General features: G+C 42.2%; 1 protein-coding gene across 6 annotated transcripts in view; it reads left to right on the top strand.

Annotated features, from left to right (window-relative positions):
* The first annotated feature begins 11629 nt into the window (after window positions 1-11629).
* Window positions 11630-26646, top strand: part of ACTR3B (actin related protein 3B) — a 43739-nt gene continuing 28722 nt past the window's right edge. Inside the window, exons 1-2 of one of the 6 annotated variants that reach the window (XM_061586297.1) lie at window positions 13833-13928; window positions 26164-26261. In XM_061586297.1, the coding sequence (XP_061442281.1) occupies window positions 13881-13928; window positions 26164-26261 (146 nt within the window). In that variant the 5' untranslated portion in view covers window positions 13833-13880. Of the gene's footprint in view, window positions 11650-13201; window positions 13221-13832; window positions 13929-17094; window positions 17413-26163; window positions 26262-26646 lie in introns of those variants that run through there. The other 5 variants (XM_061586299.1, XM_061586302.1, XM_061586303.1 and 2 more) reach the window with 5 other exon arrangements.

Genomic DNA, 26646 nt, shown 5'->3' with positions numbered 1-26646 from the left:
CAGGACTTCCAGAAGGCAAATTGATCATGAGATATTTTTCCAGGGATGGTAACTGGAAGAGCTTCGCCTCCTCAGTTTCTGCATGCCAAACTCTTAAAAGGCATAGGGGTAGGGCAATAAAAAAAAAGTCAAAATGTAGTAGTAAATGTTACAATACAGTCAATGAAAAGGTTGAAAGGAGACATACTAAAATGGTATCCTGATCCTTATCGTTGTTACTGAAGTGTGCCCACAGCTGCCTTCACCCCATTCCCCAATAATTCCCTGTGCCCATTTTCTGTAGCAGAAGGGAAGAACCTATTTTACTCAAGGGCATCATTCCCTACTTGGAAACCTTTGGGGGGGGGTCACTTCCCAGTGCTGGGCAGAGCAAGGAATACAAATGTTAACTTTGTACCATTGATTGTTTCTACGCACACACCTCTGTCCTCCATCCAGGCAAGTATGGGGCATTATTAGAGTTCAGGAACACATTCTAGCCAGGCAGAAACAGTTAAGGAGGGTGCAAATAAATCAAGGCTGGGGGGGGGGCTGGGGAGATTCCCAAAGACCAGACCGAGAGGCCTGAGCCCCCCACCCCATCCAATCAGATGTGAGGCACTAAATGCATGCAGAGTTTTCTAAAGATAATATCTGTAGCATCCATATCCTCTGTTAAGTGGCTAGTTCAGAAGCAAAGTGCATGGGGATGGTGGGGTAGAAATGTGCAGAGATCTAGGAACCACAGGAAGCTGCCTTGTACTGGGTCAGGCCGTGGGTCCATCTGGCTCAGCATTTTTTGTATTGACTGACAATGACTCTCCACAGTTTTCAACAAGAGTCTTTCCTAGCTCTACCAGGAGAAGCCAGAGACTGAATATAGGGGTCTCTGCATGTAAAGCATGTGTGCTGCCATTGAGCTATGGCTCTTTCCCAACTGTGAATAATATAGCCTCTAATTCTAAATCTGGCATGCAACTGAATCTACAGGATCTCAGGTACTAGTTTTGGGAAGAACAAGTTTCTAGCCATCATCGCCAAGTGGAAAATTGGGAAAGGAAATACTTTTGAGATGTATACTTAATCTTAATTTAGGCAAATATATCTAAATATTTTAAACTGCTTGTACAATATGAGGATGTGTTGTCGCCCCCCCCCCCCCGGTGCAGTAGTCCATCTCTTCTGGAAGTAACTTTATTAAGATGTGGTGGAAAAGAGGGTCTCTAGCCCATGCTTTGCATGCAGAAAGTCCTAATCTCCAATAAAAGGATTTCAGTTATCAGGAATAGGAAAGACTAGATGGACAATAGTCTGAATAAATGTAAGGCATCTTTATGCTTTTCACTGTTTGATGGAAATGGACTGCCTTCAAGTTGATCCTGACTTATGGCGACCCTATGAATAGGGTTTTTATGGTAAGCGGTATTCAGAAGGGGTGTACCATTGCCTCCCTCTGAGGCTGAGAGGCAATGACTGGTCCAAGGTCACCCAGTAAGTTTCATGGCTGTGTAGGGATTCGAACCCTGGTCTCCCAGGTCATAGTCCAACACACTAACCACTATGCCCACAAATATCTTCCCTATGATGTGACTGAGATGAGATTGAACAGCTAGAAAGAAAAAACTACAATTTGCAAACAGTCAGAACATAATATGTGAAGAATGGCACATTGGTAACCAACCAAAAAGGCTCAGACTAACCAAGCATAAAGCATAAAAGAAAGATAGCAAATTGAAGCAGCTTATTTGCATGAGACCTCTTTCTGCAGATGTAGAAAAAGGTGATAGGAGCCTATTTCTATGGCTGCTCACCCAGATGCCAGTTATAATTAACTGGCATTTTAAACATCTCATTGCTCATTAAACCATGTGAGAAAAGAGAATGAAAAACACTTTAAATTATTGATAACAGCATTTCTCATAGGACGTGCTGGAGCATGCAAACCACTCAAGAGGGCTATGTTAGGCAGTCATGAGTTCTAGGTCACTTGTTACTTAAACCTTAAACGAGTTGGTCGTATGTGGAAAACTTCCATATACCGTACATATTTATATATTCATACGTTATCCCAATAAAAATATGGAGAGCCTATTTGCAGCTCTTTCTATTGATGTGGAGCTTTTGACTTTGGAGTTATCGGCAATGGAGAGGTACCTTGCCATAATAATCAGTTTGCCCTGGCCTTTTCCTCCCTGGAAAATTAACATTTTTTGGAAGGTATTAAAGGGTCTGTGAGTAGCACCAGACCCGCATGAAATCTCTGTGTGAACCTTAGTCTGATAGGAGCAGCTTATAAAAGTTCCGTTCCCAGGGATCTCAGTCCTAGTTTACAGCACAGATTTATCACATTTGTATCCTGGCCTTTCCCTGAGGCGCTTAAGGTGGTAAATGGATTTTCCCCTTGTTACCTCCACAGCAACCCTATGTCTCAGTTCAGTTATATTTAGAGCAGTTGGATTTTTTAAAAAGGGAACAGGGCTCCTGCAGTTTTAAATGTGTAGAAAAGAGAATTTGGCTACACCCATTGAAATCCCCAAGACTCCTGCCCTCTTTCACCTGACCACTCTAGATGCAATAGGTATGTAACTCATTTGCCATTATGAAAATGAGCCGTGGCAAGCCTTGATCTCTCATACTTCCCCTCTTCTGCACTATTAGGCATGGACTTCAGGGCATAGTTTTGGGGGCCGTCTGCTGTCAAAGTGCTCCCAAACAACCACCAGCCTGCTGGTGGAGGGAAGCCGTGGTGCACTAGGAAGCTCTGCACCTGGAAGCTGAGGCAGCAGTCACCTGCTGCTTTTTAAAAATTTAGTTTACTTCTCTGAAGCAACTGCAATGTGGCAACAAGCTCTGCTACCTCTGAGGTTGCAGGATCAGCGAGGGCACAGCAGTGAGTGGGTGGACTGCTCTGGTGCCCTCATTGGCCCACAACTCCACAGTTGGCTTCTGAGGGGCTGAGCTTACTGCTCCTCTCACTGCACTCATTTTGGAGAAGTTAGTACATTAAATAAAAACAGCAGCGGGCAGCTGCAGCCTTGGCACCAGCAGGCACCCTTGCTTGCTCCAGATAACCAGCCAGCTGCTTAGGCAGCTAGTGCCCAAAGTGTGATGGCAGATGAGGAGAGAGCAGCCCCTCAAAGCAAGGGTGGCAAAGGTGGTGGTGGCCAGGGCCTCTTCAAACCTGTTTATATCTATGAAGAGGAAAAGCTTTTGATATTAAACGTGCCACAATTCCCATGACAGCCAACTCTGGAAACCGTGGTTTATTTAAACACTGGTTTGAGAGCAAGCCAGGATCTGAGAAAGTGATTTGATCCTGGCTTGTTCTCACTGACAGTTTTGGAAACACGTGTCATCGGAGAACTAGAAATGGTTGCATGTGTAGCATGTATGTTACACTGTGTTTGCAGCCATGCAGAGTGAGGAAGGCTTTAAGAGCCTAATCTATCCTGATATAATAGACTAGAAATTAGGACATTTAGATCTCTCCAGACTAAGGGTGGGAATGTAGAAGAACAGAGGAAGATGGAATATCTGCTTTCCTAAAGGAATGAAAAGAATGATCCGTGCTATAGTCCAGGCTGGGACCTGAATCAAACGTTGCTCAATCCATTTGTGTATGTTCAAGCAGAGAGCATGAGGCTGTCAGTTAAGAGCATTATAGTGCATGTATGTGCAACAGCAGCTCCATTTCTAGAGGGAAAGAAATTAGATTCTCTTTTCTTGGCATCTGAGGAGCCTGGGGGCATCCCTGGAGCTCTCAACGCTGCCTCAACACTGCCTAACAGCACCTGCAGGTTGCACTCACTGCAGGTAAAAACATAAAAGTAGCGCCCCCTCCATCTTTGGTAGGTGTTCACATCTCTCTTTCCCCCAACATATATGGTACAAAAGCTGTCCCTCATACTAGGCAATGATTAGTATATTTTGTTAGCTCAAGTCAGCACCCTGCAGGCCAGTTTATGCTGCATAAGGAAGGGGTATATGGGCCATACTTGAGAATGAAATGTTTAAATTTAATAGCAGCCCAAGGGCAGAAGAAGCTGCTTGTCAACTTTTTTCTGCTCATTTTCTAACTAAGAGTTCATGTCATTCCCTGCAAGCTAGAGCCAGGAGGGACACTTGTTTCCATGAGCCACACACACAGCAAATGTGGGTCATTTGTGATGGGAAGCAGTCTGCAAGGGAGCTCTAACATTTCTGTGTACGAATACCTTCTATAGCATAAGATACTGTAAATGCATGATTCTCAACTGTTTAACAATAGAAACACCAAAACAACTTTTTAGGTTGCTGAAATGAGGCTGTTTAAAGCACATTTATTATTATTAATAATAAAATACCTATCCTGCCCTTCCTCCCAAAAGGAGCCCAGGGCGGCAAACAAGAGATAAAACATTTAAAACACAAAACATCTTAAAAACATCTTTACAAAATGTTAAAAACATGCTTAAAAGCAATTCCAAAACAGACACAGAGTGGGATAAGGTATCTACTTAAAAGGCTTGTTGAAAGAGGAAGGTCCAGTAGGCACCAAAAGATAACAGAGATGGTGCCTGTCTAATATTTAAGGGGAGGGAATTCCAGTGTTGGTACCACTGCACTAAAGGTCTGCTTCCGATATTGTGCAGAACAGACCTCCTGATAAGATGGTATCTGCAGGAGGCCCTCACCTGCAGAAAGCAGTGATTGGCTGGGTATTGAAGGGGTGAGGCGATCTTTCAGTTATCCATGATTTCTCCCAAAGAATCCTGGGAACTGCAGTTTATTGCTCATTTAGCTATAATTTCCAGTTCCCTTAACAAATAACAGTTTCCAGGATTCTTTGGCAGAAGCCTGTGTTTTAACTGTATGGTCTGTACCAGCACAGGAATGGACTTTTGTATGAAAGGACTGTGTGCTCAGGTCAGTTCTGGTATTGAAAACAAATTCCAATGTGTGCTCAAGAGGCACGCTGATCTTTAATTCTAACACTGTAAATTTTGCTCTTACCATATATGGAGATGTTCCCCAATTCTGATTTTTAATGGTCTCGATGTCTTCCCAACATAAATCTGATTGCAGTGGCAAGAAATCAGATACATGATTTCTACAGAATTACAGGTAAAAAAATCTTGGATTTGAATATGCTTTCCAGTGTTGGGATTCACAATTTTTTTTTCTTTTGAGTAAACTTGCAGTATGAACAGTGGCCACATGGATGATGTCCTGTTGGCTTAGATGTATGAAAGATCGTAGATTGACACTTGTTATTGTCACTCCTTGCATATTCTGTATGGATCAACCAGTCCTTGAGATTTCTTGTTGTTTTAAATGCTACCATGGGTCGTGTTGTTAGGCCTGGCAGATCCTGGACCAAATGCCAATTGGAGCGAATATATGTTTGAAGTATCTTAGTAATCTGATTGAATGGAAGGATGCATGCTGTGCGGTTCTGCACTGTTCTTTTTTGAGGACATAACAGAATGTCACATTTACAGGCATTAGCTCTATTCATAGCTGTTCTCACCACCTTAACAGGATATCCTCTATCATAGAAATGTTGTGCTAAAGATTGGGATTCCTGGATGTAATCTAGGTGAACAATTGCGCTTTATTCTTAAGAATTGGCTATATGGTAGATTATTCTTGAGATGAGCAGGATGATAACTGTCATACTTAAGAAAAGTGTTTCTATCAGTAGGTTTGTTATAAATGGTAGTAATTAAACTCTTTATGGAGTTTTTTGACTATGATGTCCAAGAAATTGACCTATTCAATACTGCAAGTTGTCTCTTGAACATCAGTCAATTGAAAAAAATCCCTCAACTCATCATTTGTGCCTCGCCAAATCATAAATATATCATCTATATATCGTAGCCATGAGAATATAATGGAGACAATAGTCAAGAAATTAGAAGAAGGCTAGGACTGGGGAGTGCAGCTAGGAGAGAACTAGAAAAGGTCCTCAAATGCAAAGATATATAATTGAAATCTAAAGTCAGGATCATTCAGACCAGGGTATTCCCAATCTCTATGTATGGATGTGAAAGTTGGGCAGTGAAAAAAGTGGACAAGAGAAAAATCAACTAATTTGAAATGTGGTGGTAGAGGAGAGCTTTGCGGATACCATGGACTGTTCATATTTTGGATGCATAATGAAAAGACATGATTCTCTAGAAAATACAATAATGCAGGGGAAAACAGAATGGAGTAAAAAAAGAGGAAGGCCAAAGAAGAGATGGATTGATTCTATAAAGGAAGCCATAGACCTGAATTTACAAGATCTGAGCAGGGTTGTTTATAACAGATGCTATTGGAGGTTGCTGATTCATAATGTTGCCATAAGTTGTGATCGACTTGAAGGCACATAACAATAACAACAACTTTTGCACCTGGCTCTGGTGGGTAGATCTTGGTGTTCCAGTAAAAAACCAAAATAGATTTGACAATCCTGAAGTCTGCCCACCCCTGCTGTATAGCACTGGATTATGCCAGCTCTCTGATTGTATTAAGGTAGAAACACACTCACTGTTCTGTTGATTCCAGTTTGTCTCCACCTCTCTTTTCTAAAAGTGGGGGCACACAATGCTAGTCACACTCCGCCTGCTTTTACTCTAAAATCTGGTGGGATCAGCTTGAGTGTTTTTTTAAAAAATTCAGCTTCAAAGAGATTTTGCATCTGATCAGCAGATCAACCTGTTCACCCTCCAGGTATGACTCATGGAAACACTTTGTTCTGGCGACTAGTGTGTTTACAGCCCTAGTTATCCTAGGACAGCAGCCCTTGAATTCATACTGCCTTCTGATTTGTTTACCTGCCCTGGCAAATGAGATACTGGAGCCAGCTGGCCATACCTGCAGGAGCTGGGGAGAGGGGGAACAAATGTCCCCACGAGCCCACAAGCTAGTTATTTTTACATGCTTACTGCCATAATATGAACTCCCTGTTGTGTGGTCCTGTGTGCATTCACTTAGAATTTTATTTATTTCTTTATTTAAGTGAGTGTCACTGCATTTGTTATGGCTTACTTCGAGTAATTGTGCATAGGATTGTATTATAATGCAAAATAAGCATGCCTGTTTTCCTCTGTCAAACACTGAAATATGAGTATATGTCGACTCTTTTCACATTTTTAATCTCTGCATCATGAGTGAAATGGCATGTGGGTAAGGATGCTATAATAATAATAATAATAATAAAATTTAATTTATGTGTCACCTATCTGGCCGATGGCCACTCTAGGCAACGTACATATAGTAAAATGCAGCAAAATACAATACAATAAAATACAATATAACAATATAAATTAAGATAACAATACAGGGTAGGAGGCATTTCAATCATAAGAACATTAAGCTTCCCCAGAAGTCCCAAAAGCCTGTTGAAAAAGCCAGGTCTTTAAGGCCTTGCGGAACATATTCAGGGAAGAGGCGTGCCGAAGATCTTGTGGGAGGGAGTTCCAGAGGGTGGGGGCCGCCACTGAAAAGGCCTTCTCTCTAGTTCCCGCCAACCTAGCTAATTTGGTTGGCGGGATTGAGAGAAGGCCTTGTATGGCCGATCTTGTCAGGCGGCATAATTGGTGGGCCGAGACCGTATACGGATTCAAAGGTTAATACCAACACCTTGAATTGGGCCCGGAAAACAACTGGAAGCCAGTGTAGATCGAACAACACTGGCGTGATGTGGTCCCAGGGGCGACTGTTTGTAAGTAGTCGAGCCACCGCATTTTGTATAAGTTGTACTTTCCGGACCGTTTTCAAGGGTAACCCCACGTAGAGCGCATTACAGTAATCTAATCGAGAGGTGACCAGGGCATGTACTACCAGTGGAAGCTGATGAACAGGAAGGTAGGGTTGCAGCCTACATATAAGGTGTAGTTGATACCAAGCTGCCCGGCTCACTGCCGAAATCTGAGCTTCCATGGACAGCTTGGAATCAAGTACAACCCCGAGGCTGCGGACCTGGTCCTTCAGGGGTAAACTAACCCCATTGAACTTCAGGTCAACAGTTCCCAACCTTCTCTTGTCCCCCACGAGTAGTACCTCGGTCTTGTCAGGGTTCAGCCTCAGCCTATTCCTTCCCATCCATCCACTCACGGACTCCAGGCACTTGGACAAGGTCTCCACAGCCAACTCTGGTGAAGATTTAAACGAGAGATAGAGCTGAGTGTCATCCGCATATTGGTGACACTGCAACCCAAATCTATACTAGTATATATTAAGATTGTGTCTAATGTTGGAATGTGCATGCCAGTTAATATGTGAGGAGAGCCTGTTAACATGTGGAAGAGGACCATCTTGCCCTGAGGGGAAGAGAGAAAGGGAAGAGTGTAACATGCTGGAGAACTGCCCATTATCTGGCTCCCAAAGTTCCAGGTGAGGTGGCTTCTCCCATCCCCTTAACTGCCACCACAGGGCTACCTAATGAACCTGTTGCCCTGAAGGGAGGGGAGATCTAGTTTCAAACAGTTCCCACCCTCCTTGCAGTTTGTTTTTGCTGTTTTATTATCTTGTTTTAATTGATGCATATTGTTTTTATATTTCCATGCACAGTTTTAATGTATTTTATTTATTTGTAAATATATTTGTATACCAGTATTTTGTTAAAAACATCAAAGCAGTTTACAGCCAATAAAAAAACCATACAGTGAAAGCATTAAAAATACAATAAATCTTCTTAACTGCCTGTATAAGCCTGGTGGAACAGAAAGCTTTTCAGCAGGCGTTTAAAAGTTAAAACAGAAGGTGCCTGCTGAATCTCTGTTGGCAGAACATTCCAGAGGACTGGGCTGATGACCCTGAAGGCTCAATTTCGTGTTGATGTTAAATAAGCCTCGCCAACTCAGGGGATGACCAAAGACTCTCCTGCAGATGATCTAATGATTGAACTGGGATATAAGGAATCAGGTGGTCCCTAAGATACCCTGGACCTAAGTTGTTCAGGGTTTTGTAAATTAATTCAAGGGCCCTGAACCTGGCTTGGTAGTGGATGGGCAGCCAGTACAGATGTTTTATGAGTGGTGGCACATGTCGGCCATGTGCTCCCATCAGCAGTCTGGCTGCTGCATTGTGCACCAGCTGGAACTTTTGAAACAGGGCCAAGGGCAGCCCCACATATAGCGCATTGCAGTAATCCAGCCTTGAGGTTACCAACGCATGCACTACAGAGGTCAGGCTATCCCTGTCCAGGAATGGCCATAGCTAACGAACTAAACAAAGCTGGTGAAAGGCATTCCTAGCCACAGAGGACACTTGGGCCTCTAGTGATAAACACCGACCTGGTCCTGCAGAGGGAGTGCAAACAGAACAGGTAACTTACCTATCTCCCAGACATGGTAACCACCTACCCAAAGAGCCTCCATCTTCACAGGGTTCAAACACAGTTTATTGGCCCTCATCCAGTCCACTACAGCATTCAGACACCAATTCAGAGCGTTCACAGCCTCTCCCAATTCAGACATTATGGAGAAATAGAGCTACGTGCCATCAGCATACTGCTGACACCTTGCTCCAAAACTAATGAGCGCGCCTAACAGCTTCAGATAGATGTTAAATAGCATTGGGGAGAGAATAGTCCCCTGCGGAACACCATAGCAGAAGTGCCTGGGGGTCAAGGAGCACTTACCCAGTGTTACTCTCTGAATGTTACCCTAAAGGTAAGAGCTGAACCACCATAATACAGTGCCACGAATACCCATCCCAGTGAGTCGGTCCAGGAGGATACTATTGTCAATGACATCAAATGCGCCTGAGAGATCTAGCAGAGGTAATAGGGCCACACTCCCCCTGTCTCTTTCACGATAAAGATCATCCATCAGGGCAACCAAGGCTGATTCTTTTCCAAAACCAGGCCTGAATCTAGATTGTGATGGATCTAGATAATCATTCTCATCCAGGAATACCTGCACTTCCTCTGCAACCACCCTCTTGCTAAGAAAGGGGTGATGGTGATTGCTGTATAGTTGTTACACTCCATTGGGCCCAGTGTGGGCTTTTTCAGACGTGGACACACCGCTGCCTTTTTAAAGGCAGTGGGTATCACACCATCATACAAAGATGCATACACCTGTGACCCATTCAGTCACCCCATTCCAGCTAGCTTTGACAAGCTAGGATGGACAAGGATCTAATGAGCACCTGGTCAGGCGCATCACTGAAAGCATCTTGTCCACATCATCAGGCCACATTAACTGGAATTGATCCCACAACGCTGGGTTTGACATTCTATTTGTCACCTCAGGTGGAACTGCCACAATAGCAGCATCTAAATAACTGGAAATTGGTGCATATTTCTACGTAAACTGCTTTGTGAGCATTGCCTGAAAAGCAGGATATAAATATTTTGAATAAGGCTGCATCCTAATTCCTCCTAACCTAGAGTAAGCCCCATTGAATTCAGTAAGAATGACTTTTGAGTAGGCATGAATAGGATTGTGCTGTAAATAAATGTTTCTTATTCTGAACCCTGTAGATTGAAGCTGGGATGAGGAAATCTGCATCCCCCATTCCCCCATTGTGGTGTATCCTGAAAAATCTTTCTTCTACTCTCTCTGCTGCCAAGGTTCAGCTTAATTTTCTTTACTGTGAGAAGGATGACAGACCCTGTTATGAGAGTAAGCAAGATAACAAACACAAAGGACTCTAAAACAGAATCAAACTGCAATATTGTTTTTAACAATAACAACAACAACAACAATAATAATAGCAGCTACCCTTACAAGTTGGTGTTGCAGGTTTTCCTTTTTGATTTCATAATTTCAAAAGTTCACCTGTGACTGTGAGCTTCTGGATCACAGAAAGTTTAGCTTTGCAATCGCGAATGTGCCAAAATGCATTCAGTGTTCAAAGCCCATTAATATACTGATGGATGAAAACGAACAGCCAAACCAGAAAAGACTACATTGAACTCAGCAGTTTTCTGTTCAAAAAAGCAAATCTTTGTTTTAAAGTGGACAACAGTAGTTCAAAAATGACAGTTATATTCAACACTTTCCCCTCAAATCTAAATGAGACAGAAAATCAATTGTTCCGTACCTTATGGTTATTTCTGTTTCTTCCTCTCCAAATGAGCTCCTGCTGAACAGCTTTTCTTGTAACAGGTGCCACCAATTTATGGGAAACCAGTTGCTACTGGAGACTGTTTTGAATATGGCAATAAAACACCCCTGTGAAGAAAGGTGCAAAAACTGGAAAAAAAATCCTATTAACCTTGTTTACAAAAGTGCTAAGAGAGTATGGCTTTTGTTAAAGGCTGGATGCAATCTTGTGCATATCTACTCGAGTAAATATCATTGAGTTCAGTGGAACTTATTCTGCATAGCATTGCAGCCTTCAATCAGTGATTTCCCAACAATTTACAGTCATGATGTTACACTTACCGTTGCAGCTGGATTTCCAGGTCAAAGTCTGATGTATCTGATTTAAAAGTAATCGACCTGACCAATTAACTAACATCACAATCCTATGCAGTCTACTCAGAACTAAGACCCATTGAGTAAATAGCACTTACTTCTAGGTAATTGGGTATATGATTGCAGCTTAAATACTGCAGCCCTAATTTAAGTGGGATCACCACTGAATATGACACTTGACAGAATAAAATATTGTTGTGCGCCTCCCCAATCTCCAAGCGGTGAGATTCCAGAGGTCCCTGTGCTTGTCCAGGGTTTGGTCTCCTTTCGGAAGAAGGTCAGTGGAGACTGTGGTGTCTTTATGAAATATAGTTTATTTATTTACACACATTCCAACCTGAGTTTAGGATAGAGGGGTTCAAGGCATCAGCAGTCCAATATCCAGCTTTTCCATCGGGGTTACAGGAGGCATCCTAAAGCCATGGTGCAGACAGCTAGTCTCTCTGCCTACCTCCAGTTCCCAGCCATTCTCACAGGGATCATCCATTCCAACCCCCAAACTCACAACAATATGCAAAAGACAGGCCCCTGCTCCAAGGAATGGCTTACATGGTTATGGCAGATCTATAATAACTCAATAAACAGCCACAATACAGAATGCTTTTTGATTTTGCACAGAAACACTTACATATGGGGAAAAGCATACAACTAGAGGATAGCCTGGCTGGGAGTCCAGAGTCTGTGAGTTCAAATCCCTGCTCCTGTCACCTGGGTGTAAAAGGGCAGCTAAAGATCACCCCCACAGTGAGTGGCTCAGGGGTTATGTGCCCTCCCACCTGTGCAGCCATGGGCAAGCTGCATAGTCCCAAGGAGCCCAGTTGCCCCCCAGTTGGCAGCTGCAGACAAGGAAGTTGGCAGCTGTGGCAAGCTGAGCAGGCCCTAGCCAGCTGGGGAGGACTAACCTTAGAGGAAGGCAATGGTAATCTCCCTCTGAATACCTCTTACCATGAAATCCCTATTCATAGGGTTGCCATAAGTTGGCATCGACTTGAAGGTAGTCCATTTCCATTTACTTGTAGTTATGTGTGAGGAACCATACATAACTACAAGTTATTTCATATTTCATATTGCATTTACATCTTGTTATACAATGCTGGGGAAACTGACAAATAAGCTAGCCACATGTAGCTTCTCGGCACAAAGCAAATGCATATACAACAGCAGAACCTCTGTCTTGCTGCGGCTGTTCAATGATGGGAGGAAGGAAATCTTACTATGCCCATGCATGAAGAGGAAACATATTCAGATGAAATTGGCAAGGCTGGAACGTATGAAGCTGCCTTATACCGACTCTGATTCAGGCTGTTGGTCCATTTAGCCTGCCTACACACTGTCATACAATGGTCTTAAAATCATAGAGTTGGAAGGGGCCTATAAGGTCATCTTTTCCAGCTGTACCTAGAGATGCTGAGTATCCTAGAAACTTTAATGTTAAATTTGTGTAAGGGGATAATTCCTCCCTCATTTCCAAGATTCCAGAACTTGTTGAATTTCTTTAAAAAGGTAGAAATGGAGTTGCTCAATCAGTTCTTGTTTTTATCCACTGGAGAGGAAAAGTATATCTGACTACCCTATATTTCTTTTATACACTCACAGGACAATTAGGGCAAATACTGTCATCTACAGCCATCCTTCATGGCGCAGAGTGGCGGTAACGCAGCCGACTCAGCCTTCCATCTATCCGTGGTCAGTAAAATGAGTACCCGGCATATGCTGGGGGGTAAAGAAAGGCTGGGGACGGAACTGGCAATCTCACCCCATATATATGGTCTGTCTAGTAAACGTCGCAAGACGTCACCCTAAGAGTCGGAAACGACTCACACTACAAGTGCGGGGACCTTTACAGAGGTATAGTTGTCCAGCATTGCTGGTGTGTGTGTGTGTTCAGAGGGGTCTCTACTGGGGTGCGGAGGGTGCGGCCCGCACCCGGGTGTCACCATGAGGGGGGTGACACCCAGAGCCACCCCGCCCCACGCCGTTGCCCGGCAAGGCTGCTCCAACTCCTCCTCGGAGACGGGCGGGCGAGACTGGGAGCAGTGTCGGCGGGGCGAGGGAGGCGCGCCGGCGTTCCCAGGCCTTCTCCGGCTGGGTGCCCCTCTGGTGCGTGCCCTCCCAGGGGCATGGACGGGGTGGCTGGCCTTGAGTGCGCGTGCGCATGCGGGCACACGCAAGCTCAGCCACCTCGTCCATGCCCCTGGGAGGGCACGCACCGGAGGTCCGCCCCCCCCCCCCGCATTCCCGCTAGTGATGCCGCTGTGTGTGTTGATCCCTTACTTTTTGGGGAACATGACCCAGCCAGGTTCTTATGTATGAGCCAATCAGCATGAAAGTGGAGCGTATTAGCCACTCTGAAGAGTTCTTGTCCTTTCATGTTGATTGGAGCCAATCAGAGTGAAAGGAGGTGAGTCAGCCACTAAACAGACCTTTCTCAGTAGCTAACCCACAGTCTCCCCTTTCATGCAGATTGACTCCTAGGGACATCTGTTGTAGTGGAGTGTGAACTCTGAGATGGCATGGAGAGCAAGGGAGACTAGCGAAATTGGCATGGCTGTGAAGGTGTGTGGTGCAACTGTAATATAGGGACCCTACACTTCTGAATTTGCCACTACACTACTGGACTCACCTATGTGTGTTCTTGGGTGCCAAATGTAGCCATTATCTAGATCTGCCATTAACCTTATTGTGAAACGTTCAGAGAAAACTATGTAAAATAACTTTGCATGATATTTAATGAAAATTATGAATGCAGAGCTTGTGACATTACTTGGATTGGCTTACGTGCATTAGGGACCGGTGAGTCAAGATGGCGGTATGTAGCTGAAGCAGAAGCTTTCCACGTTCTGCTCAAAAATATCGCTCCATTCTTACCTTTTCGCAGTTTTTACAACCTCCTCTTAGTTCCTGGTGTATACTTTTAAAAAGTTCGCCCTGAAGGTTAGTCTAACAGTTGCAGTGATTACAACTGTAGATGGAGACTCTGCAGCGGCTGAGGATTCCGGAGGCATGATAAAGGCAAGCCTGTAGTATAAAGCTTCTCCCTCTCTCTCCTTGTCGGCATAGATAACATTACCAAGACAACGTGTTTATCAGTCTTAGCCCACCGTCTCTTTGAGACAGCAACTTTGTAACATTACCTCTGCAAGTCAAGGCTAACCTCTAAAGCCCTAAACTGCTGCTGCTTACGTGTATTAACTGCCATCTAGCAAGGTAGCTCCAGATGTGCAGATGTGGATGCACATCTGGATGTGTATGTATTATGTATATTTAATGGTGATGCTCATCTGTTCCCCACTGAATTACCTGATGCAGATGTGGATAAGCACCACCACTGAGGAGAACCACCTGACACAAACTGACTAGCAGAGATGGGTGAGCTATCTAAAGCTCTCCTCAGAACACTGACTTGAGAATTTTCAGAGGGGGGGGGGAGTGGTAAAATTAGAAAAATGTTGTGTCAGCCTCCCCATCTCCAAACATGCTTCCCTCCATCTCTTTCCTTCTCTTAACTGGTGATGTCACAGGAGGCGAGCAATAAGAGAAAAAGAGGACTTCATCCTCTGTTGCCCTGTTATGCTGTCTGACAGCATGATGGAGTGTGGGAAACAATGGGAGGTGTAGTTTTCCCAAGGGATCTTGCCATCACTGTGTATATGGGTGTGTGTGGAGTCCCGTCCCATAGGGAAGCTCGGAGGGCTGTTACTAGATCTAGGGCCTTTTCAGTAGTGGTCCCCGAATTGTGGAACAGTCTCCCCGATGAGGTGTGCCTGGCGCCTACTCTTCTATCTTTTCGGCACCAGGTTAAAACCTTTTTATTCTCCCAGGCATTTTAATTGCTTAATGTTAAGTTAATTTTATATCAAGTTGTTAAATGCTTTAGCTGTCTGTTTTAGGGATTTTATCTGATTTCTTTTTACTGTATTGTATTTTATTCCTTGCTGTGAACCGCCCAGAGAGCCATAGGCTAGGGGTGGTATAGAAATGGAATGAAATAAATAAATAATAATAAATAAATAATAAATAAAAGATGGGGGGGAGGTGAGGTTATTTCTACCCTGCCTTCTTGTCCACACATGGGACTACCAAGGAGTCTTAACAGTCAGCAATTAATACAAGAGCAATAACTTAAATGAGTCAGAAATGCAGTTTTGTGGATGGGATTTGGAGGGAGTCAGTTGAGGGGAATTTAATCAGTGCATACAAGACAGAAGTTGACTTACACTAAGAATTACTTGGGACTGAAGGGAGGGGACAACAGTTAGCAAGTAAACAAATCCCAGACTATTAACGCTGCCTGGATGGCAGCCTTATAGCAGAAAATTATCCATGCCTGTTATTTTACAGCAAAACCCTAAGCATAGATTGTATCCTGTGTTAGATGTACTCAGAGAAGACCCATTAAAATTAGTGAACATGCCTAGCTTACATCCATTAATTTCAATGGCTCTACTCTGAGTAAAAAACTTTGTTGCAAAACGCTTTCACTCAAGCCATACAACCGTTCAAAGTCTGTTAGTACAATAATGAATTAGCTGGGGGAGATCCCCAAGAAATGTAATTCAATTTTATCTGTTTTTTCCATCTTCCAGTGTTTTGTGATAAGGAAGCAGTGCTCATATAAATGAAATTATGGCAAAACCATAATGAGGATTCAGAGAAATGAAGTCCTCCTCAGGCAAGCAATGAAGGTACATAATGTGGTCAGATTAAAAGTCTTGGAACTTTTGTTAAGGTTTATCAGGAACTTATTTAACGTCACTTTCCTTGATGTTCTTATTAAGATATGAAAGGTATTGCTGAGGTATAGAAATTTGCACAAATATGTCCAAAAATCCTGTAACCAGCAAAGCAGAGAAATCATTAGGTGGTCTGCCAAAACCCTCAGCAGTTTTCAAGTGGTATGTGGGGGAAAAAGTTTGGAAAGCAAAGGTACCACTGGCTTAAAGAATTTTACTTCACCTACCACTGTGGCAGAACAAACCCCAAAGAAAAGCCCTGAAGCCCCAAGAACTTAAATCTCTCTCTTCCCTGCTCGTTTTATTTTTTATTGATTTTATTTATTATATTTATATTCTGCCCTTCCTCCCAGTAGGAGCCCAGGGTGGCATTTTACTTATTTAAATTATTTGTACCTCACTCTTCAGCCAAAAAAGGCTCCCAGAACAGTTTACAGAGGGGAAAATCAATAATGAGATGGGCCTTGCCTTCAGGCTTTCAGTCTAAAAGCCAAGATACAAAACGAAAATGTATGGGAAAGAGGAAGAAAAAACCAGGAAGGTGGTGGCTGGCTCTGTTGCCCAGATGGACTGGAATACCCCAATTTTGGATCTCATTATACTTTAAAAAACTTTTTATTTAATAAAAAACCATGTAGTTCTATAACATGTAAGAAGGAAATAGAGAGAAAAAACAGTTGAACGCAGATTAAATTTAAACATAAAAAGGTGCTTGCATTCACAATCCCTGGAAGAATAATTATTGGCATTGGAAGGTAATAACATTTTTTTGGGTAAACATCAGAACGTTGCCCTTTAAAAAAGTGTGTGTGTGTGTACGAATTTGCACTTTATTTATAAAGTAGTGGATACAAGCAAATTGATCTCTTTCAGACGAGATGTTCTGTCCTTTTAAAGATCACGTTCGCCCGGCCTCTATCCTCCTCCATTGAGGAAGGTCGGCCCGCCCCTCTCTTCTCTCCCTTTCCTAACTACGGCTCCAACTCTAACCCCACCTGTTGCTAAGCGACAGGCAGAGGCCTGGTTGTGCCGTATCCCAAAATGGCCGCCAGGGGGGCACCGCAGCTTGCTGCTTTAAAAAAAAGAAAAAGAAAAAAACCCAGGGAGGGGGGAAGCGTGGGTTTGACGCAAGCGTGCTGGGACTGGTGCTGTCAGGGATAGTCGGGTACATAGTGTTGCTGTGGCGGCAGCGGTTGGGGTTTCCCAGGCGGGGAAGAGGGCCCGAGACGGGGTCTCCCACCTCCCCTTCCCCCCCGCCCGAAAATGGCGAGCCACTTGCCCCCATGCGTCGTGGACGGCGGCACCGGGTGAGTGAAAGCGGACGCCGGCTCCAGGTTTTGCGAGGCACTCCCCCTCTTCTTCCTTTCCAGTCCCGACAAGGACCTTGCCCGAAATTGGCATCTTTTTCTCTTGGAGAACTGGGGTACCCTCTCCGGAAGAGCCAGCCTCTTTTATCCACCCTTGCCTCCCCCATCACTAGGGCCCTTTCCTCCCTTTCTTTTCCTTTCCAAGTGGGGAACACATGCCTTGCCACATTCTGCTTCACCCCTCAAAAGACTGAAGGCCTCCCCCATCTCCTCCATCCTCTCCCTGTGGTCATCTTCCCCGGCCCCCGTGTGGGTACCATTGCCGGAACCCATAAAATCTGCTAAAATCCCTGCCCCCCCCAAAAAGAATACTGAAATGACATAGGCTTCAATCCAATACATACTCAGATGTAAGCTCCATTGGGTTCAACGAGACTTATTCCCAGGTAAGTGTAAGTGTGTCTTGGATTGCAGCCTTAGTATTTGATGCTCCTTTTCCATCCCTCCTGGCACTTTCCCCATCTGCCCCATCTGTGGCATATTACCTTCCTCAAAGTGGCAGATCTCTCTTGACACTTCACCCCTGCCCCAACTATAGTGTCAGCTTGGAAACAGTTTAGAGCCAAAGAGATTTGTGAAGGATTGTGTGTTTGGGTCAGTTCTGTCTGTCTTCCATTCTGATGCCCTTAATGGCACCGGATAAAACCTGCCTCACTTTGCATTCTTGTTGAGCTGCTCCCTAATCTCCACTGCCTTAAGAAGCTAGCCTTGGTTTTCCCTCTTCTGAACAGAAGAGTCAGATTCTGAAACACTGTTATCTTGCAGCAGCAGCAGCAGCAGCAGCAGCAGGGCATTTCTTCTAGAACCAGCCTTTCCTCAGACCAGACAGTTCTTTTTTCGTGTATGTGTGTACATCTTTATTTCTTCCTCTCGTCTGCCCTCCATTGCCAATCTTTTCAAAGACTCCAAATGAACTCGTAATACTTCCCCTTACTCCCCCAATTTGTGGCATGCTTGTTGCACTTGTGCGAACATACACGCACACCCTCCCCTACACTGTAAGTAGCAACAGAGCAGCCAGCACTCATTTTATACTCTCTTTTTCTAATAATGGTATGTTACCTGCATCAACTTTCCTCATGCTTTTGAGGCACCCTTAGCCTAGCATGCCTTCTGATTCACTGTGCATGCCGTTCCTGCTATTTCACATCTTTTAAATGACCCCTCTGTAGGGTTTCCACAGCATTGTCATCTTTCTTATTCTTCTGCTCCCTTGTGGATTATATTACTGTATTTTGCCAGTTTTTCTACCTCTTAAACTTTCCCTCCGACCTCGTATTTCACATTTTTTGTTAGAGTGAGTTATAAATTCAGAAGATAAGTTTTGAGAATATGCTAACATGATGACCTCCCACCTCCCAATCTTTGTAGGCTTCTGGAATTTGTTCTACTTGCCACCATCTGTGCATCAGGTTTGTAATAATCAGATGAAAATAGATAAGGAGTTTCTTGTAGGAAGAAGAAACTGTTTATAAGTACCCTGTGATGCTGCTATGCTTCGCTCTCTCCTCTCCTCCTCTCTTGAGCAAATGACAGGGTTAAATCACAAGTTCATTTCAAAATCCATTTCTTTGTCAGAATGGAAACCTGGATCTTAGATCTTCTGCACTCCCTCCCCTCCCCCATGATGTTCCTCATCCTCTATGCTTTCTTGCTTAAGGAAGGAGTTACCTCCTGAAGACTTGGGGGACTTTTGGTCATGCATGCTAAAGTCATTTTCTCACGTTGTTTGGTCTGTGTGACGTTGATATTCACCAATGTTGCAAGACTGTAGTGATCTATTCGTACAGGAGTTTTTGAAATGTACATGCATAACTGCAGCTGTGTGCTAAATGTATATGCATACCTGCAGTTGTGTATCCTGTGATATATAATTAGTCTCGCAACTTTCATGTAAAAGGAAAAAAATCAGGTTTTTAAACCCGTATGGTTTAAAGTAATGGGGTTTGTGTGTGTGTGTGTGTGTGTAAAACCATAGGGTTGAATCTTGTTAGTCAGACTTATGTCTCATTGATTTCAATGGTACTTTAATTTACCATGGTTAAATTTTTACACTGATTTCAATATGAACTAAATGCAAATACCTTAGTTTAGATCCAAGTAATCCAACCAACCCCTAGGTGGAGGGATGGGGATTCTAAGAAGTCACTGGGTAGGTTTGTTATTATTTTGACTTAGTATGATTCATGTGTGTAGAAGAGCATGGACATGTGAAGGTTGTGTTGCAGTTGGGGACAGTTATGCCTTTTGAAATTCTCCCTTCTGTAAAACTATTAAAAGTTCTATTCCGTATCTGTGGTCCATCTAGTGGCAAGTCTAATTCTTCCTGTCCTTGAAGTCATATTTACCCAAGTTACAATTCTTATTTTCAAAGTCCTTTCTCATGCTTGCTCACAAACCACCTGCAAATTCCACAACTACACATTTTGCTAAGATTTTCCTGAAAACTCTGACCGATTTACTCCACACAGACTTCACATTTTGCAGGTTTATGATTGTCTAAGCTTTGCCAAGAGGGCATCAGTTCTTAAGTCTGGCCGAGATGCTAGAGATCTGCAACTTCCAGGCTTTCTGGCAAATGCTGTATGAAAACATGTGGCTCCTGGACTGGAGGATTCTTGGTTGTATCCAACTGAGTTCTACTTGGAGTAGATCCATTAAAATTTAGGTGCACTTGGAGTAGATCCATTAAAATTAATGGACCAAAGTTAGTCTTGTCAATTAATTTAAATGGGTCTGCTATCAGTATGATTAACATTGAATACAACCCTCTGTTGGAAAATGCATCTGCTATATGATAAGAATTGTTTACCAAAATTGACCAGTGCTTTTTGCCCAAGATGTTTGAGTAATCTCCCGGTCTCAAATAATCTTGCTCTTTCAACAAGCCTTTTAAGTAGAGACCTTATCCCAGTCTGCATCTGTGTTGGAAGCGTTTTTTTCAGACTTTTACAAGATTTTCTTTTTAAATGGTTTTTAAAACTATTTAAACCATTAAAAACCAAAGGTCTTTTAAACACTTTTAAAGATGTTTTTAGTGTTATATTGCCTGTTTGCAGCCCTAGGCTTCTTTTGAGAAGAAGAGCAGCATATACATTTAATAAATAAACAAATAATAAATCAAGTCTTAGGTGAGCAAGTAAGGCTAGAGCCTGTGCCAATCTTCATCTGCAGCCAGAAACAGAGTATGAAACCCCCAAACATTATGAAGATGAGTGAGTTTGACTGTGTCTTCAGTATGAGTATGGAATCGAGGCAATTTTTTTTATTGCACTTTAAGTGAAATACCAATTCAGGATGTCTGTGTTGTCAACAATAACTGATTTTATGGATAGCCACTACTAATGTAATTTGTTTTTCTGCATTTTATTTCCTTCTGACCTTATTGTTTGCAATCTCCTACTACTATACCTGCAACTTGGGGTAACCGTTCATGCATCTGATGAAGTGAACTGTAGTGTATGGAAACTTATGCCATAATAAATTTGTTAGAGTCATCTGGCACCTCAAAGTCTTTTTTGTTTTTGTTGCAGCAGGTGCACACAGCTATCCACCTGGAAATTCAGTACCATGACTTCTTCACAGTAATGCCTATTTCAGAGCCTCTCCCTCATTGCCTGCTGCATTTATTTTTAGCCTTTCCTTTTTAACATATCATGACCAATAAATGACTCTAACCAGCCTGTTAAAAAAAAGTCTAGGAGAAAAAGGCTGGGTTCTGAAGGCCTATTTTTAGTCCCACCCCGGGCTTGGACATGCCCAATGGAATGCTTGGCTTTTAGAGGTCACATCACAAGCTGCTTTTAAAACTTTCCTCCTTTTGAAAGAGATTTGCCATGCAAGGTGGGGGAGCAGTGTCTGAGAAACATAAGTCCAAAGCCCTGCAGGACTCATACAGCTAGCTGTGACGTTCTTGAGAACCAGGCCATTTGATTTAGAATATGCAAATTAAATGTAACTACAAAATTTTGCATAGCATTCTGATGTCAGATGTTTGATTTTGGGCTTATGGGTAGAATCAACCATTTTTTTTCTTAGTGCAGAATTCCAGAGACCTTGATGATATAGATTTGTTCTTTAGATACTATCTGTAGTATGTACATGTGCTTTTGTTAATTTAGGAGAATGATTTGAGTTCTTCGATGGAGAGCATTTTTTCTGTGAAAGCTTTCTTTTTTCTTCAAATGATTTGGAAGATCTATTTGTTTTGGCTTATGTTCTGCTCTACACTGAAAGTTCAGAGTAGGTAGCAAAATGTAAAGATTTCATTATGCAGAATAAATCTTCTCAACATTTTAAGTCCTCACCGATCTGCTAACTTAAACCTGATCCCTGAAAATCAGCCCCAAAAGAGAGGTCTGAGAATATGGATGCAAACAAGTTTGGATGCGACAAGTTTGGCTGGAGGGAGAACTGTAAGTGGGGGAGTCACTGAAAATGCCTTTCTGTGTGCCCTTCTGTCTTTGCTTGTTACAAAGTTGGCATCTTTGATGGTCTGAAGGCACATAGCAGGGTTAGGTCTGGTCAGTGCCTGGATGGGAGACTGCCTGGGAACCATATGTAAGCTGCCTTGGGTTTCAATCATGAAAAGAAAGGCAGGGAAGAAATGTAATAAATAAATAAATACTTGCCCAGTGTTGAAATTACAGGGAACCCAGAGGGGAGTACAGGCTACAGCAGGACCATGGTTTAACTAATATTTTGCTGGGGGGTGGTGGTTAGGGGATGGTTTGGTGGATTACATTAAGGGCCCCCTACCTTTCTCCCCAGAATTTGAGAGTTTGTTTAAACCTTTTATATGGCAATATGAGCTTAGTTTGAAAAATGTTAAATTCCACACAAAGCTGTGTGCCTGGGATTTTTCTGGTTCTGGAAACAAGCATATCATGTACTTTTTGTTATTTAAACTGATTGTATGAACTTGTATGTTAACAACTGTTGTTTTCATGCAGAACCGAAGAGTCATATGCTGAAAAGGGATATTTCTGTCTTACTGCACTATACATAATGGCTAATTATCCAAATTATAGCGGTTGCAATAGTCTCTGTCAAGTGCTAAGCACTCCCCAGATGCGAGTCATGTGGATTGTAGGCAGGGTATATGCTAATTGCATATGTGTTTCATCAGTGGAATCCAAAATTGTTTTGGTAACTGCTTGATCCTTTGATTAATAATCACTTATCCTGCTTCTGATTCCCAGGCCATTATTGGAATATTTTTACTGCATTTTTAATCTCTCCCAACAATTATTACATATCTTTTAATAACTGTGTAAATATACTGCCTGTCAGGTTCAGCTCCTCGTTTGACGGTATAAATCATCTCTCTCTCTTTGTGTCTCTGTGACAGATTTCCCTAGCAATCAGTTTACATGACCCTGATTCCACAGGGTACAGAGTGATCTATTTTAAGACTGGGATTACATGTGCCTCAATTTTAAAGTTAAACTGTCTAAGTAGCATTTCATATTAAGTGTTTGTTTCAGCAAGGTAATGTATCCTTGGGAGCCTTCTAACTTAGCAGTGCTGAATGCTGATGCCTTGGTGCATTTGTGATTAAGGGCACGCTACTAAACATACCTGGGGAGCAAGTCCCATTGAACTTGGCAGGACTTAATTCTGGGAAAGCATGCTGTGAAGTTTCTCAAAGTGAGGTATAAGATCAAAGCTCTGCATACCATAAAAAGCTTTAACTCCAATGGCCAAATCTTTAAAAGAGAGAGATTATAATAGAAATTTTTTTTATCATTAATTTTTATTCAAATTTTCAAAGACAAAAAACAAAACAAAACAAAAATAATTAAACAATAAAATAAAATGTGACTTCTGATTTGTCATAGATCAGTCATAAGTCTACAATATATAACAATCCTGTCTCTAAAATTATATTATAAAATCACTTTCCTCCAGTAGTTATCTTAATTAATCATCAAATCTCATAAACATTACTTTACTCTTTCCACAAAGAGTCAAAGAGAGGTTTCAATTCCTTGAGAGATATATCTTTCAATTTTTCTCCAAATAAACATGTCGATTAATCCATCTCATTCAAATATGTTAGGTCCAATAATTTCAATAGCCATTCTTCCATTATCAATATTAATTCCATCTTCCATCTTCAATAATCCTGTTAAGTCCAATAATTTCAGTAGCCATTCTTCCATTATCAGTATCCCATAATAATCTTGTTGTCATAGCCATAGTCCAAATAAACATATTGATTAATCCAACTCATCAAATCTGTTAGGTCCAATAATTTCAATAACCATTCTTCCATTATCAATATTAATTCCATCTTCCATCTTCAATAGTCCTATTAAGTCCAGTAGTTTCAGTATCCATTCTTCCATTATCAGTATCCCATGATAATCTTGCTGTCATAGCCATAGTCATATAATAAGAGTCTAATGGGGATTTCCTTTATCAGAAATATTTCCTTGCCATCAATTCTGAATATGTTGCTGAAATATTGTTGTAAAGTCATATCTCTGTTCTTCTTTTTTACAAAATGCACTGGCTCATCTCTTGAGAATTTTTCCATTGTCACACATCTGTAGTTAATTCCATAGATTTTTTCTATGTCAAGCTCCATCACATCATTCCAGTCCAGAAAATTATCCAAGACATTGATAACTTTACCACCAATATCTTCATTAATTTCTTCAGAGACAACGTTGAATTCCAAACAGTAAACTTTATTTCTAACATCCATAAACTCCAAATCTTTTTCCAGTTTCACATTTGTTCCAATCTCCAGGGCTTGTAGCTTCCCTTTAATTTTTCTTTTCTCATCTCTAATCCCATCAAACTCCTCTCTCACAGAATCCCCTATTTCTTTAAGCTCCTGCGTCATTTTGTTAAATTCAGTTTTCATCTCCTGTCTACCCTGTCTCAGGGTTTGTTTCGTTATCTCAATCTCACCCATTATTTTCTGAAACATAATTTCTTCCATGGTCTCAGTCACTTTCCTGGTTGCCATTCTTAAGACCACAAAAACAAAAATTATTTCAGCCACAATTGGGTTAATATTCCAGGCTTGTTGACAACAGTGTAGACGGTACAACCTGCCTTATCTCTTATGTGTCCAGGAATACAAAACAAACTTAGTTCCCAACATCAAAATAGTTAGTGGCGTCGTGAACAAGCAGATTCGTCAAAATGAAATAGACCAAAAAAAAAAAATAGTCCCGGACATATAATACTCCAAAGTTCATAAATCAAATTTATTTATTTTTTCCCCTCCTCGAAATAGAAATCCCTCTTCTGTTGGTATCTTTAGAATGCTCCTCCAGACCAGCTTTTTGCAATAAAAACAAAGATAAACTTTTTCGATTTCTTTCCTCTTTAATTTCATGAGTAAAAGAGAAGATTTATAACTCACCCAGAAGTTCTTTATAGCTGATTCATTGACAAATCTCTTTTTTGCTGCAACAATTTAAACCAAGTGAAAAAAGAAAATAGAAAGAAGGATGCTTGCCTGTTAGAGTCTGTTTTTCTTTGAAGAAAAGATAAACGTGTCGCTGTAATCAGCTAGAGCTTGATGGAGGTCCGTCCAGCATTGCAGGTTGAACCTTCTCTCATAAATAAATGAAATCCAGTCCTCCCCACAAAAACAGGCTTTGTGGTTAATCTCTACGTTTCTCCCTGCCCGGGAGAAAATCTTTACCAGTCAAAAAGAACGTTCTGACTGATTTTAATGCTGAAAAAGCTTCTTCTGAGACGGAGCTCGACTCAGAGGCAGCACAGGCAAAGCAACCCTTCCCGGAAGTGACCCGATTATAATAGAATTTTACATAATATGCCAAAAAGCCTTTGAGCCTTTCGTGCAAACTTTCTACTATGTGCAAATGCTCTTAATGTGAGCTAGAACTTCGAATAGAGATTCAGTGTATGTTTCCTCTAGTGTACATTTTATGTTTGCGTTACAGAATTATTTAAGAACGCCTTACATGTGAAAATATCTATAACTTGTTCAGAGTAGCTGTAAGATCCTGAGCCTCTGAGAGGTTGATGGGGTTATATGAGAGGCATCATGATCTTTGATGTGGCCCTCAGGCTGCTTTTTGAAGAACAGAGGTATAAACTGTAGCCTTGTGGAATGGTTACTGTTTTTTACCTGGTTGAAGGCTGCTGCTGTTATCTGAAGTAATATTAAGCCAAGTGGGAGTGTGCTATAATTTCAGGATAATAAATCCTATGCTTTAAAGTTTTGTTGGAGCATGAAATGACTTTTATGACATTTTCAGACTTGTCAGTTCATCCACAGGTGGCAGAGAATGTGCCATCCATGTCCTCTCTAGAAAGAAGAGTCTCTGATAAGCCTAGAAAAATATCCTGACCTTGGGGAGCTGCTGACAGTCAGCATACAGCAGTCTTATCTAACCTATCTAACCTAATTATGTTATCTAACCTAATGTCCTCCAGGTATTTTGGACTTCAGTTCCCTCTAGCCAGCATGGCCAGGGACAGTGAGAATTATAGCCCAGAACCATCTGCAGGGCACTCAGTGGGGGAAGGCTGGCTTGGAGGGCATGGACCAGTGATCCTTTACATATCCTATGCTGTGCGTGAGGCCGATGTGGTACCTGAGTGTCCAAACCAGCCTTGTAAAGGAGTCCACAAGTCTAGCATGCACAACTGTTTTCTAGTCTGCTAAGAAGCTTACATCCTGCATTTCCATTCTGGCTGCAGAGCATGGAAGTCCCTACTTTCTTGGCCAGCATGGAGGCACGTAGACTTTCCAGTTTCTTGTGGCAGAAGTGCTGGGGCTGGGCCAAACCTAGAAAAAGGTGGGTTTGGACCAGTTATAATGGTATCTCAGTGGCCTTCTACTGTGTCCTGTCTTTGAAATTCACTTTTAGAATGGCCACTTTAAGAACATAACATAAGAAGAGCCTACTAGATCAGGCCAATGGCCCATCTAGTCCAGCATCCTGTTCTCACAGAGGCCAACCAGTTGCCCATCGACCTGAAGCAGGACCTGAGTACAGAGCTAGTAGCCACTGATAGCCTTTCCCTCCATGAATTTGTCTAATCCTCTTTTAAATCCATCCAAGTTGGTGGTCATCGCTGCCTCTTATGGGAGTAAATTCCATAGTTTAACTATGTGCCATGTGAAGAAGTACTTAATTTTGTCCTGAATCTTCCAATATTCAGCTTCATTGGATGTCCACA

Source organism: Rhineura floridana, chromosome 10 (genome assembly GCF_030035675.1).
Source record: "Rhineura floridana isolate rRhiFlo1 chromosome 10, rRhiFlo1.hap2, whole genome shotgun sequence".
Taxonomy (NCBI): domain Eukaryota; kingdom Metazoa; phylum Chordata; class Lepidosauria; order Squamata; family Rhineuridae; genus Rhineura; species Rhineura floridana.
The sequence above is the reverse complement of the archived record's forward strand: the minus strand, read 5'-3'. Positions and strand labels throughout refer to the sequence as shown.